Source organism: Cyprinus carpio, unplaced genomic scaffold, assembly GCF_018340385.1.
Source record: "Cyprinus carpio isolate SPL01 unplaced genomic scaffold, ASM1834038v1 S000006462, whole genome shotgun sequence".
Classification (NCBI taxonomy): domain Eukaryota; kingdom Metazoa; phylum Chordata; class Actinopteri; order Cypriniformes; family Cyprinidae; genus Cyprinus; species Cyprinus carpio.
In genome coordinates this window covers 32,054-46,227 of record NW_024879142.1, presented here as the reverse complement: position 1 = coordinate 46,227, position 14,174 = coordinate 32,054, and the positions used below count along the sequence as shown (strand labels likewise).

At 34.0% G+C, this 14,174-nt stretch overlaps 2 protein-coding genes across 5 annotated transcripts in view; both read right to left on the bottom strand.

The window, feature by feature from the left end:
- LOC109084760 (regulator of telomere elongation helicase 1-like) overlaps positions 1–13,998 on the bottom strand; it is a 76,875-nt gene extending 62,877 nt beyond the window's left edge. For all 3 annotated transcript variants that reach the window (XR_006159263.1, XR_006159264.1, XM_042754149.1), the window contains exons 1-5: positions 13,917–13,998; positions 13,564–13,638; positions 13,342–13,426; positions 12,467–12,532; positions 12,255–12,376 (exon numbers count right to left, since the gene is read on the bottom strand). Coding sequence is in view for 1 of the 3 variants with exons in the window: in XM_042754149.1 (XP_042610083.1) it covers positions 12,255–12,376; positions 12,467–12,532; positions 13,342–13,426; positions 13,564–13,577 (287 nt within the window). In the remaining 2 variants the exon portion in view is untranslated. The remainder of the gene's footprint in view (positions 1–12,254; positions 12,377–12,466; positions 12,533–13,341; positions 13,427–13,563; positions 13,639–13,916) is intronic.
- On the bottom strand, positions 1,797–11,924 carry LOC109084754 (regulator of telomere elongation helicase 1-like). Of its 2 annotated transcripts, none has more exons than XM_042754143.1 (23): positions 11,795–11,924; positions 11,545–11,642; positions 11,389–11,444; positions 11,243–11,314; positions 10,893–10,974; positions 10,029–10,161; positions 9,829–9,942; positions 7,997–8,037; positions 7,823–7,908; positions 7,405–7,482; positions 7,217–7,294; positions 6,980–7,126; positions 6,366–6,481; positions 6,157–6,280; positions 5,885–6,056; positions 5,361–5,509; positions 4,684–4,779; positions 3,954–4,143; positions 2,720–2,857; positions 2,525–2,605; positions 2,185–2,406; positions 1,998–2,102; positions 1,797–1,898 (listed from the first exon to the last, which is right to left on the bottom strand). In XM_042754143.1, exons 1-22 carry the CDS (start codon positions 11,863–11,865, stop codon positions 2,017–2,019), a joined length of 2,430 nt encoding a protein of 809 aa, XP_042610077.1. In that variant the 5' UTR covers positions 11,866–11,924; the 3' UTR covers positions 1,797–1,898; positions 1,998–2,016. The 2 variants fall into 2 exon arrangements, with proteins under 2 accessions (XP_042610077.1, XP_042610078.1); XM_042754144.1 differs by having other exon boundaries at positions 4,684–4,749.
- Positions 13,999–14,174: the final 176 nt, after the last annotated feature.

The following is a 14,174-nucleotide window of genomic DNA, read 5'->3' as shown; positions in this document are numbered from 1 at the left end:
AGCTCTCTATATCATACAAGTACAGATATAGACTGATACACACTTTCACCCAAAATCACACCAAATTACACTAACATATGCTAAAACTTATCAAATCTTAACAAAAGGTCACGATTTTATGCTAACATTTGTGAAATCTTAGCAGGTTTTAACACACGCCATTTAAACTGTTCTCCAGAAGAGGGCTGAATGGGAGTCAATGGAATGCTAACAGCAGGTGATGGTCAACCAGGTAGGCTTCCGTTTCCAGCAGATATAGATCATACCTTGAGGAATCATACAGATCCCTTTGAATAATGGACAAGGACTGTCATCCTGTGTACACACACAAACTTTGTACTGATTCATGGATTTATAAAAAGAGTTACTATGAAACAATGTGATTTTAGATATGTATATTTAATTATTAACTGTTCATTTTAATATGTAGTCACATGCTATTTTTAACAAAAGTTATTAGTAAACAATATTTATTTTTGACAGCACTCATGAGACACTCTTATTGTGTTTTTCTGCTAACATTTGCAAAATCTTAGCAGGTTTAAACACGCCATTTGAATTGTTGTCCAGAAGAGGGCAGCCTAAGTCTCTATTTATCTAGTGCAGAGATGGATGGATAGATCACAGGCTTACATTTTAAATCTTCTGTTGATCATTTTCATGGCATTGTTTTGTTTATAATTATATAATTATAACAGTAATAATTTCTTTCACTGCAGCTCACTGGGAGTCACTCAACTTTGACCTCACTTTCTGACCTCATCGGTTAGCACTTCCTATACCTCAGTGTGTATACATATATTTTTGTTTTCCTTTGTGACGATATATGATTTTAGTGCATGAAATAAAAACGTAAAAATAAATGGTCTCAAATAAATGGGTTTGCAAACCAGTGTATACATTTTTTTTACAATTATTCATAAACCTTTGTTACAAATCAAAAACCAAAAAAATGCTGTGGTGTGTTAAAAGCACTGAACCTTATGTATTTTTTTTTTATTTTTTTTTCATGTGTCGGTTTATTTATAGCCTCTTGGTCTTGTGACACAAAATAAAATAAAAATCATTGCATTTTTGCAACTTTGTATTAATGGTAAATATTTTGTATTGAATTGCTTTATACAAGTACCTTACTTACTGTGCTCAATAAAGTTACAATAAAATACTCACTGCTAAAGATTAATTTGATTATCTTCTTTAAAATAATAATACATTTTTTGGTCTTAAGCACACGAAAACCAGAATGGTCTTTTTTTAATGCAATGCCATTTCATTTGTCTTTTATTCAGTTTCTATATTTTTCATGCATTTCTTGTTTATATATATATATATATATATATATATATATATATATATATATATATACACACACACACACATATATACACATATATATATATATATATATATATATATATATATATATATATATATATATATATATATAAATAATATAAGTTCAAATATTTTACTTTATATGTAATATTTTTCTAAACAAATTCCACAACTAGCAGCCTATTCTTTGTTTAACTAAAATAAAATGATATATCCAATCAATGTTAACTACTAAATAGTTCAATTGTTTTTATTGTATATATATATATATATATATATATATATATATATATATATATATATATAATATAATATATATATATATATATATATATATATATATATATATATATATATATATATAAAAATACATATATATTATTAATATTATCTTGTATGCACGGTTATATTTTCCTGGCAATAAAAAAAAGTTTAATGAAATATTCATCCCAACTCGATTATAAAAGTATAAAACATTTATTTTTCATATTCTCAAAGTCCTAGCAGAATTCACGAAAAGGATGATATCTTGCTTTGAGACTTTCCCGCAGATAATGGAGAAGCTGCAAAGAAAATTAGGATTTTTTAAAATAAATAGCATACTCATCTATTATTCTTGTTGCAGAATACAATATTTACATACTATTACTAAAACAAAATACCTTGAATCGATGGACTTGATTACGCCACAGAATCATTTCCAGTCAAGGATTTTAACAAGTCACTGAACTGCTTCCTGTGCTGTGGTGGAATGATCACTGATAAACCTAGACCAAACCGAACAAGTTAAGCCTCTTTAACAACAGATAAAGCAAATGGTTATGATGAAAACAAAAGAAATTGACTAACGTTTTAGTATAGTGATGTCCTCATTCCTCTCAGTCAATAAACTCACAACGGTTGACACCATCTGTTCATAATTGTTTGAATTTTTATACGCCTGCAAGGCTGAAAACAGCTGATGGGTTTTTTCTGCACCGATGGCCTGTTTTATGCCTGACAGCAGAGAGGAGCACGACAGCCCTTCTTGGATGGATGTTTTTGGATTCTGGTCTTCACTTCTTACATTCGCTGTAAAAAAAAAAAAAAATCCACAAACTTAATCAGAAAATGGTGTAAATGTTTGCATCAAGAGTAATGATAGGCATTTTTATTAACAGTCAGCTAGTATAAATAAACTCCAATATACCTCCAATGTTATCACCACCTTGGTTCAGCTGTCGACTAGAATTCGGTTGCTCCTTGGGTGGACTCTCAGGTGGAATCTCGGCTTTTGCCAGAAAAAAACACAAAAAAAAACAAGGTTATTTATGATAATGGAGAGATGAAATAAGGACAAATGTTTCCTGTAATGGCTATACACTATTTACTAGTCATATGTTACCTGTGTTCTGCCTAAGAGCCTCTTGGTCCTCCCTGGACAATGAAAGCTCTGGTTTATAGCCACAACCTTTACCTGTTAACTCCAAGCAACGTTGATCAAACTCTTTCTTATGGTGTGGTCTGACGAACTGATAAAGACCTTGATAACAAGATAGTCTGTTAGGAATAGATCATAGGTAAAATTGCAAACCTCAAGTTGATTTCACCTATTGTTTGTTTGTTTTGTTTTTAAATATTTGATTCGTTGAAAGAAGATGATGCTCTTTAAAAGGCAGGGTAGGCAGGTTTTTTCTTAAAAAATTTTTTTCCAAAATTTGTTTAAACTGTCTTTATATACCAATACATAATTAAAATGATTGGTAATTTTGACTGCTCTTTCTCTCACATAATTGTGATTCTTCCTAGCTTGCGTGCCTCTTCCCCTCTTGCGGGTGCGCGCATGTGGGCAGCTCCTGTAGCAGCAGGGGTGGTAGCCATGGTAGTGAGGGAGAGTGACAGTCGCCCAGCCAATCATATTTAGTAGCTGTGTTTATTGCAGCCCCGAGAGGACTACAGACACTCGATTGTTATACTCTCCTTTTCAGAGTACTAACATTTTAATTATGTATTGGTATATAAAGACAGTTTAAACAAATTTGGGGAAAACGTTTTTTTAAGAAAAAAAAAAAAACCTGCCTACCCTGCCTTTAACTGGCTTTTTTTTTTTATACACTCACAATTAAATATAATTGAAGGTATTTAAAAGTATGTTAGTAGATATATTATTATAAGTTGTACTATGCAGTAGAAAAAAAAGGAACAATTTTTTTTTTTTTTAATCGGTGCTAAATAAGAAAAAGATAAAACTAGATACTACTAGATTAAAAAATAAAAAATTCTGTTGTCTTCCCTTTAGCCAAATAGGTAGGAAACCTTCAACACCCATAATGCACTAAGCATGTTGCCATCTAAGGCCACTCCCACCATTCTGCTATGGTTACGCTTGACCAGAGTCAAATAGCACCTTGCTTTAGTAGATAATACTTTTTTAGCAAACTTTTAGTCATAATGGTGTCAACTTGTATTGTTCCCTCCCGGGTGTAATAATTCAAAGAGTAAATGTTTAGCGGAAGTGAGTTACTTTCTGTTTCCAGTGAACAATCCAGCGCATTGTAGGCAGTGGTTAAAGGCTGTACAGAATCATAAGTACAGAGAGAACACGCGGAAAATAATAAGGATATGATGAGATTCCGCACCTCTGAGCAATCCGTGTGTGTCTCGAACGAGCGGTTCAACCACATTAGCCAGAAAGTTACTCAGGTCATCGGTTGTCTTGTACCACTGTAACGCCTCCATGATGATCTTAAAGTTCTCATGACTCAGGCATCGTCTCAGCTCCACAATGAAAGCATTGCCTGTTTTTTCAGTATAGGAATTCGTTGTTTTCTGAAAAAGGAGAAGACAGAATACATTTACTTCAATAAACATGGCCTGTTCCTTTTAATGTCCAAATCCATTTATTGTGATAATCTAACTAAATTAGAAGGTAAGCACTATCAATCAAAGGGGATCATTATTATTATTATTATTAATGAATCATTCTGAAGACTGGAGTAATGATGCTGAATATTTATTTTTGCTATCACATGAATAAAATACTTTAAATAATAGATTTTTTAATATTAGATATATATATATATATATATATATATATATATATATATATATATATATATATATATATATATATATATATATATATATAGATAGTTTGAGAGATATAGACAGATATTTATAGTACATTCTGATATTGTAAAATAATATGCATTTTTAATATGAATATCTGTTAAAATAATTCAGTTGCTGTATAGTCATGTTATTGACAGCATATTGAGGTCTACATACACAAATGGAACTAAAAAAAAAAAAAAACTAAAAAAAAAAAAATATCACTCAGCTCACAAAACTTCAGTCAGGATGCCTTACCCGCTGTTGAACCACTTTAATTTTCCGCTTCCCAACTCTCGATTCACGATCCAGACGTTTGTCATGCTGGAGGGAAAGAGAAGAGAAGTGACTCGCCTCCAGGGTTACAGACAAATGAGATAAAGGGAATATTAGCCACATAGTTATGTTACAGCATGTGATAAATCTTACAGACCTGCACAATGAGCTTATCTGAAGAAAGTAGAAAGATTTGAGTAACAGATCAAAAGTGTCCCTGATCATGATTTATGAGGCAATGTTTTATACATCTCATTTATTCAGCAAAAAATCTTTTTCTAGGTTATTCCAATTCCTCAGAGAAATGTGATGTCTTGTGCCTATACAAGTGTTTCTCACAGTAAGCTATCTTGAATTCAGAAGATCTGGAAAATGGGGCAAACTTCGCATGGAACTACTTTTTTTATACTTTTTTTTTGGACCATGGCAGTATACATTAGCATCATTAGGAAAAGAGCAGCTCTGACATTATATATTACATCTCATTAGATGATAAACAGTAGAGAGAAAGTAACACTGGTTCAGAAAAAAAGTGTTTGAAAGTGGACAAGCTCAAAAGTTGTATTTAGCCTCATCCACTTGTGATCCGATCGACCAAAACGCACCAGCTGTAAACAGGGCCTAAGAAAATCTCTTTCGCAATGTAATTCTTGTCTTACCCTTTCTTCCCCAACCATGGTGTCTTCCCTCACTTTGTTGGTTGTGTCATCAGGGACGTCCAGCAGGCTGACTGGTTTTCTGTCAATGTCCATCTCATATTGAATGAAAATTTGGGCATCCCCATCACTTCCAGACTGCTCTTCTGACTCTAAAACAACACAATCACTTTTGCTGACTTAGTTCAATTAGTTCAAAATTAATGCGTCAAAACAAATTATGAACGATCAAATCGGAGGGCTCTGTTTCCGTTAAATGATAGAATAGGCTCCAAGCATTATCTTATGTTAATGTTTCATTTGTTCAGCTGGGTTCAACAGTCTCAGAATAAGACCAAATTACAACTTATTGCTTAATTACTTGACTTTTATATTGATTAATGTATAAAAGTAATTAGGGAATAAATGGCAACATAAATTTCCAAGACCTAGTATGTCTTAATGAAAAACACATTCATCCAAGATCTCATTAAAAAAAACAGAAAAAAAAAAAAAAAAAAAAAAAAGTTAAATGGAGGTGATCTCACCTAATTTTTTCCTTTTTAGGCTGGGGACGTGGGAGTCTACTTGTTTGGCCTTTCGAGATGTATCACTGAGACAGAGACTCTTATGAGGACAGCCGGAGCCTCTGTTGAGCGGCCTGGTGTCTGCCTGCTTCTCACTGCTCTCTGCTTTTCCTTTCCTAACAGGAACTTGTCTCTGATAAACAAATCAACCAATAAATGTGCATGTCAGCTCCTATTAGTGTTAAAAGGGCCTTGCAGATTTTTAGGGTAGATGAACAAGAAAAAAAACATACTGTTTTCTGCGCCGTCCGAAAGAAAAGAACCACATCACGGACCATGGTACCGAAGTTATCATAAATTTTAACATATGGCCTCACCCAAGTAGGAAGCTGATTACGGGCTTCGGTGCCACTGAACCTGGATTACAATTCCAGAACATTAATATTGGAGTGCATGCTCTCCAGTCAAATTGGGAATTGCCGTTCTAGTAATTAGCGCTGACCTGTGATCACAGAGAAAGATGGCTCCGTAGTCTTCTCTGTGACGGATCACTCTGCCAATGGCTTGATTCACAGCTCGATAGGCCTGCTGTCTGTACCACTCCTGCCCGGACAGATACTGAACAACAACACAGACCATAAGAACCTTTACATCATGATCTTAGTCATCATTAAGATCATCAAAAAAAATTATAATAATACTAATAAGAATATTTAATAAAATATTGTAAAAATTTTTGAAGATCATGTTATATTTTCTTTTGTTTTTTCAATGAATTATTAATACATAAAAATCACTATGTATTGGGGAGATGTACCACAGTATCAATATCAAAGTACAATATCTATTAAAAGGTATTATCTGATAAGAGACTTCCTTTCTATCATATCATATTTTTAAATTCAATATATAAATATTTGATAAAACAATTTCTTTTGAAAAAAGATTTTAAGATTTTGTGATTTATGGATTTTTTTTCCTCTAAATTAATTTGCATTTAATGCACACAGATTTTATTTGCAAACAAGGATAAAAACAGAAACATAAAATGGTACATGGGTACAATATCTGCATTCCATAAAAAAAACACAGTTGAGCATTTTGAAGAGCAGGTACCTTCACTCCACTAATGTTATTTTTGCACATCTCGTCCAGATACTGCATTTTAAGCACCACCCTGGGGTCCATCATCGGGGGGAAGGGAAGTCCAGTGACAACAACACCTCGACAGTACGTGTCAGCAAAATCCAACCCTTCGCTTGCTGGGGAAAGATGGAAAACAAGAAATGTGTTGATATTACTGGTGTCGGTTCATAAAAGTAATTTTATTGCATCAAATATGTATAGTCTCACCTTTCCTCTACATACAGCGAAGAAGCTTCCTCCGCTGGAGTTTGGGTCTTTCAGCTTGGCATAATAGCCATCAATCACCTGCAAGAGAATCCAATTTTAGAGCAGAACTGACTGAGAGCTTGTGCACATCAAGCTATGCTAGCATTTTGTTAGTATCTACTGTATATCAAATCATACTGAGTGGTTACCTCAGTAAAAGTGCCTTTACCCCTCGGTTCAACAAACATGGGCTTCACTTTCTCAATGCAACCTGCATGTCCACTAGCCTGAGAGAGTGAAGAGGATTGGTGCATAGTAAATGAAATTCTAAAGTTGGCAAAAGATGAACAAGGTACAGAAATTTACAAAGAAACTAAAAAAAAAAAAAGAAAAAAGTATTTCATTCATTTTAAAACCTAGCAAGAGTAAGAAACATGCTGTCTAACTTTTAAACAAATCATTGTTTTAGTTCTGTTCAATAAATCATCATGATTTTTTTTTTCTCGAAATCAGTCTGAATCAAAATCACAACTAGTCACTGAAACTGATCATCTCCAATTTGAACTGGTCAGTCAGCGTCAGCAACATACTGTATATCTTTAACACGGTCAGACCGAACACACTTACCCTCCAGAACTCCAGAGTCTTATCCATCACCGGATACGAGGGGAAGAACACCAGCAGTCCATGAGGGACCAGCCGTGTCAGATTGACTGCAAACCCAATCATATGAATATCATCATGCTGATCATCAGATCATTCCTGATAAGAGTTTAAGATCAGCTGCTGTGCTAGTCTTACCAAGAGTGTTTCCCATAGACGACATGTTTTCAGGAACAAACTTCAAAAACAAAAGAGCAGTTTACATGCCTCCTAATGGCTCACATTTAATCTTTCCCGAGTCATATAAACCGTGGGTCGCAAGACTGAGTGAGTAGGTTGTGGGGATGTGCAGTCAAATAAACAACAACAAATGTAATTTAGTTTTTCTGTTGCAAGACTTATTTTGAAAGACGTGCATAAAAGCTGATGACTCTTCTGTCAGACGCAGTTTAAATAAAGCGTGTCTGAGAAAAACTTGTTGTCCTGCTTCAGTATCTGTTGTCAGGCTATGTCAGAGCCATTTTTCTGACTTGTTTTGAACCTCAGAAAAAATAACTTTCCTGTCCTGTCAGCCATTACACTGCACTCATAGGGTGCACTGCGGTGGCACACACTATATATCACTTGGTTAAAAATAAAGCACAAAAATTACCAAAAAGTACCAGTAAATTCCGTAACTGGTACTTGTGTTAGCTGGGAAGGATTTGCATGCAGCTATGATGTTCGTTCTATTAACCAGGAGCAGTTTCCATTTCATTAACAGTTTATGCTAGTTTATGCTATTTTTGTATTTTTATTATGGTAACTGTTGTTTCTGTAACCCCAAAATGCCACTTTATTTTGTACTTTGTGTCATTGTGTATATTGTTAAATGACTGTGGTGGCTCACACCAACTTACTAACTTTATTGTATTTAAGGGATGGTTCCCCCAAAAATGAACATTCTATCATTACTCACCCTCATGTCGTTCTAAAGCTATAAGACTTTTGTTCATCTTCAGAACACAAATGAGATCTTTTTTGAGAGATTTATGTCCATCCATTGACAAGTCTAAACAACTTCCACTTTGACGCTTTAAAAAGTCCATAAAGAGATCGTAAAGCTAATCCATATGAATTGAGTGGTTTAGGCCAAATTTTCTGAAGAGACTCAATAGCTTAATTTGATGAACAGATTGAATATTGGCTTTAATTCACATATAAACATTCATCACACATCAGATATGGTAAACAGAAGCTTGAGCATGTTCATTTGAGGTGAGAACCAATGAGGTTCATTCTCATGTGTTACGCAGCACGTTTGAGCTTCTACTAGAACCAATGAGGTTTGTTCTTGCACGTCAAGCAGGTTCAGTTGAGGTTCTGTTTATGTTCTGTTGATCAGTGTTTATATGTGAATAAAAGACTAATTAAATCTGTTCATCATATAAAACGATCAAGTCTCCTCAGAAAATTTGAACTTAAACACTTAATTCATATGGATTAGTTTTATGATCTCTTTATGAACGTTTTTCATTAAGATCATTTGTGTTCACTTCATGTGTTCCAAGAATGAACGAAAGCCTTCCAGGTTTGCAATGACATGAGGGTGAGCAATGACATAATTTAAAATTTGGGGTGAAATAACCCTTTAACAAAAACTATTTTAAAACTGCTATTAAACAGCCTTACCTTATAGGCTACTTTTTATTCATCAGTATTAGTCATATCCTTAAAATTAATGTGCAGATTAAGTAAAGTCTGATGGAATTTCTTTTATGTAAAATTCTTACAAAAATTGGGTCACAGGTTTAATGACCATGGGAGAATGTGTGCCAAAGCAGTAGAGAACCACTGATAAAAACTTCTTCTATGGTACTTTTTGGACCTTAACAGCCTATGGTCAAATATAAATTAAATTTCTCAGATCAAAATAAAATAGCACCTGGGTTTGAAATAGAAAGTGGGTGAATAATAAATGACAGTATAAAACAGAGGGTGTTGATGTGACTAAACAGCCCTTGATACACTACACTACTTGAAACACTCACCTCCGGTCAAAGGCTGTGCTCAACTTCACGCCGTCCGGACCTTTTTCAATGATACTGACAGAAATCTGATCAGGCTGGATGACATGAAGATTCTCCAAGGATACAGGGAAAGGACTGCAGAAAATCATCAGAGAATTAGTATCCTACCTGCATCAACTCATAAACCTCGGCAGGGACAGCTAGAGGAGAAGAGCACGAACATTTTCATTTCACAGGTGAAGGATGAGAGCGGCGAGAGAGTTCCACTGGTCAGAATGATGCTGCGTACTCCCTGTCCGAGCAGCTCCTGCATGCTGAACCCCGGAGAAAAACACCAGTAACTCAGCACATTCCCTATAAAATATACACACACCATTTCAATCTTTCCTAGCTTTGGCATACAAGTTTGACGAGCAATATCACTTTTTTTTTCAGCATTTCACTGTGGAAGTGGTTTTCATGTGCACCACCAAGGTGACCAAAACATGTAATATTGAAGCAATAATACACATTATGGCCTGGGTTTGCAGACAGGGCTCAGATTAAGCCATGATTAGGCCTTTGTTTTTTTTAAGACATTTAAGGCATTCATAAACGCGCCATAGAAAAAAAAAACAAAAAAAAAAACTAATTGGTCAAATCAAGTCCAGTATATTTGTATAGCGCTTTTCACAATACAGATTGTATCAAAGCAGCTTCACAGTATTAAATGAAAATAACACAACAAGGTTTGTTTCTAGTGGAAAAAACATCCACGTTTGGTAAGGCTGATCAATAGTATTACTGATTGATTAAATTAAATTAAATATTTAATATACTATAATTAAATATAATTAAATATCATATGGTGTGCATTTTGAGACAAAAACAACAGCACTGACAAGTTGCTTTCAGTTAAAACAGCTCAAACATGCATTATAGTCTGGGATTAGGCTTAAGCCTTGATTGTGAAACCAGGGGAATACATTTCAGATTCTCCATGACTGAAAAATGACATAAAAACACCCAGAATGTGTGCTCCAGTCAATAGCAATGAATAGCAAAACACATTAGGTGTAACAAAGTGTTGAATAAGAGTCTCAAACCTTGTTTCTTTGTAGAAGAGGAAGCACATAAATCAGTCTGCTGTTTTGTCGTGAAGTTGTTGGTGACTGGATGAATGTGGACCTGATTTCAGACACAAATTTGTTATTCAGAAGCAAGTGTGGATGGAAATCCTTTTTCAGGATTCTTTGATTTTGATTGCATTTATTTGAATAAAAAATATTTTGTAACATTATAAATGTCTTTACATCTTAAAATGTACCCTTTTAATTAATTTCCTTTTATTATAAAATTTGCAACATCACATTATAACTCACTCCAACTAAAACCTGATGTCTGCAGATATTTACCAAAGAAAAATCCATGAATGTGAAAATCAGTCGGAGCAAACCTTAAATTCCTTCATGCCGTTTCCCATCTGTGATGTCTTGCTGTCCTCTGTAGGTTTAGCCCCAAACACCAACTAATTCAGGACAAAAACATTAAACATACAGAAAACTGTCCACTTATCTTTTTAACACGGTCTACACTTCTTACCTGGATAATATCTGCTACTTTCTGTAGCCCGCTGGTGTTCAGAAATACACCAGGCCCTGCAAAAAAAAAAAAAAAAAAATACACATATATGGGTCAGTGTTGAACCGATAAACAGAAAGTGAGATTATATTGGAGGATCAGTTGAGTAATACTCACTCCCTGCTAAATATCCTGTAATCTGCTCCATGGCTTCCACTATAGCCGTTTTATTCTCAAAGTTTACATTAGCCATTTGAAAAAGCTCATATATGAAGCTTCAAAAGAGGAAGAGAAAGAAAACGACCATTTCAGTTTAGCTGTTGTGCATCTAAAATTGGTGATTTTGTAGTCAATATATCAAGGTCACTAATACTCATTCCCAGCACTAAACTGAATCAGATCGCCGGTTCAGTGAGGCTCCACTCACCTGCCGGGTTTGGTGATTCCTTGATTATTTGCTGGCATCTCAAAACCGTTAATGGAAGATCCCAGATCCATCAAAATTTCTGTAAGATTATTAAGTTCTTAGTAAAAATGATTTTCATTACTGAAAAAAGTATTCCAAATAACTACATAAATTCAATTTTGTAATAAAATATATACATTTCCATTTTTGAAGTGTAACCTACGTTTATTTTTTGCAATTGTGGTGATATCCAGTTTTAATCTTGTGAAATAACAAAGGATAAAAATAATGGAGTTATTTATTGGATATATATATATATATATATATATATATATATATATATATATATATATATATATATATATATATATATATATATACACACACACACCCATACACACAAATATATAAACCACTTATTTATATAATGTTTAAAATATACATTTTAAATTGAAATGTCGACAGGTTTTTGCCAAACTAACCAGAATTAGTTTTGCTAATGTCTGAGGCATGTTCCCGCAGTAGTCGATCCACGGCTTCAATGGCAGAAATCAGGTCGTGAGGGGAGAGGTCAAAAGAGGTGGACTCTTCACACATCTTCTCCTAAAAATGTACACAAACAGTAGATAGAATATAAAACAAACAAAAATATAGAACGGCTATGATGTCTCAAACAACAATCGAAACACTTACAATATTATGAGCCTCGTCAAAAATAACCACAGCTCCTTTCAGCTCTATGTTGTGCGCTCTTCGACTCTGAAAAATTAACAGAAATCATAAATGTGAATTAAATTAAATTAAATTAATCCATTTAGCAGACGCTTTTATCCAAAGCGACTTACATTGCATTCAGGCTAACAGAACCCCCAACCTTGCGCTTGTTAACGCAATGCTCTACCACTTGAGCTACAGGAACACTTAAAATAAAAAACGTTTATCCTAGAACAATACATAGCAAATCAAAAATAATAATAATTAAAATCTAAACTAAATATACAATGTCATTAAAATGTCAGTAAATAAATTATTTAAATAAATACTTTCATTAAAGAAGGACACATTAAGTTGATAAAAAGTGACAGTATTTTTTGTTACATATTTTCTACTTCAAAATTAATGCTGTTCTTTTGAACTTTCTATTTCATCAAATAAATGTATCACGCTTTACACAAAAATATTAAGCAGCACAACTGTTTTCAACACTGACAATAATCATAAAGGTTTCTTGATCATCATATTAGAATGATTCCGAAGGATCATGTTACACTGAAGACTAGAGTAATGATGCTGAAAATTCAGCTTTTTACATTACATTATTCATTTACCTGACGCTTTTATCCAAAGCGACTTACAATTGCTATATATGTCAGAGGTCACACGCCTCTGGAGCAACTAGGGGTGAAGTGTCTTACTCAGGGACACACTGGTGTGTCACAGTGGATTTGAACCCGGGTCTCTCACACCAAAGGCATGTGTCTTATCCACTGCGCCATCACCATACCAAGCTTTGATCACAGGAATTATATTTTGAAATATATTAAAATGTTTAATTTAAAATGTCTCACCTTTGGGTCAAGCAGGTAGTTGTAAGGCATGAAGATGACATCAGCGTGTTGTTTGAGTGAGCGTGACAGGTAGTATGGACAAACTCTGTGGGAACAAACAGTCTGAGCAATGTCACTATTTACAAACACTCCCATTGGAATTAATTCAGATGCAGCATCAGCAGTTTGAAGAACACCAATATTTCTTTCAGTGCTTCAGTCAAGGCAAGGATAGTGTCTCACCTTTCCTTTTTCATGTTTTCACAAGATCCTCCACATCCATGATAGTATTCATGATTTCTTTGTAAGTGCTTTTCTCTAAATAAAGACCCAAACCCAAAAACATAGTCAGTTATTTCTCGTAGAGTCGTACATTAACAAACTAAAACCATTATAATTGAAAAAATTGTCTCTAATACAATCACAAATCTCTATTGACAGGCCACCAATGTTAGTCTCATACCATCATTTGCCCTGCACATGTGGACCTTGAACTAAGGCATAATGCCTTCATTAATTTGGTGTTGAGATACAGCCTCTGGTATTTTAACTGTCTGTCGTCACACATACTCACAGTGAGGTACTGATCAGCATACCTTAATGTGGTTACTCTCTTGACGCATCACTTCCTGGTTTATGCACAGCTGTTCTCTAGATCCCAAAACACAAATATTTGGCCTATAATAAAGAACAGTACCATCTGTTAATAATATTTTTAAAGAAATTAATACTTTTAATCAGCAAGGATGAATGCTCAAAAATGACAGTCAAGACATTTTTATAAACTATATAAAAAAATATCAAAATAACGACAAACATTAACATAATGATAAAAAAAAAAACGAAAAAAAAAC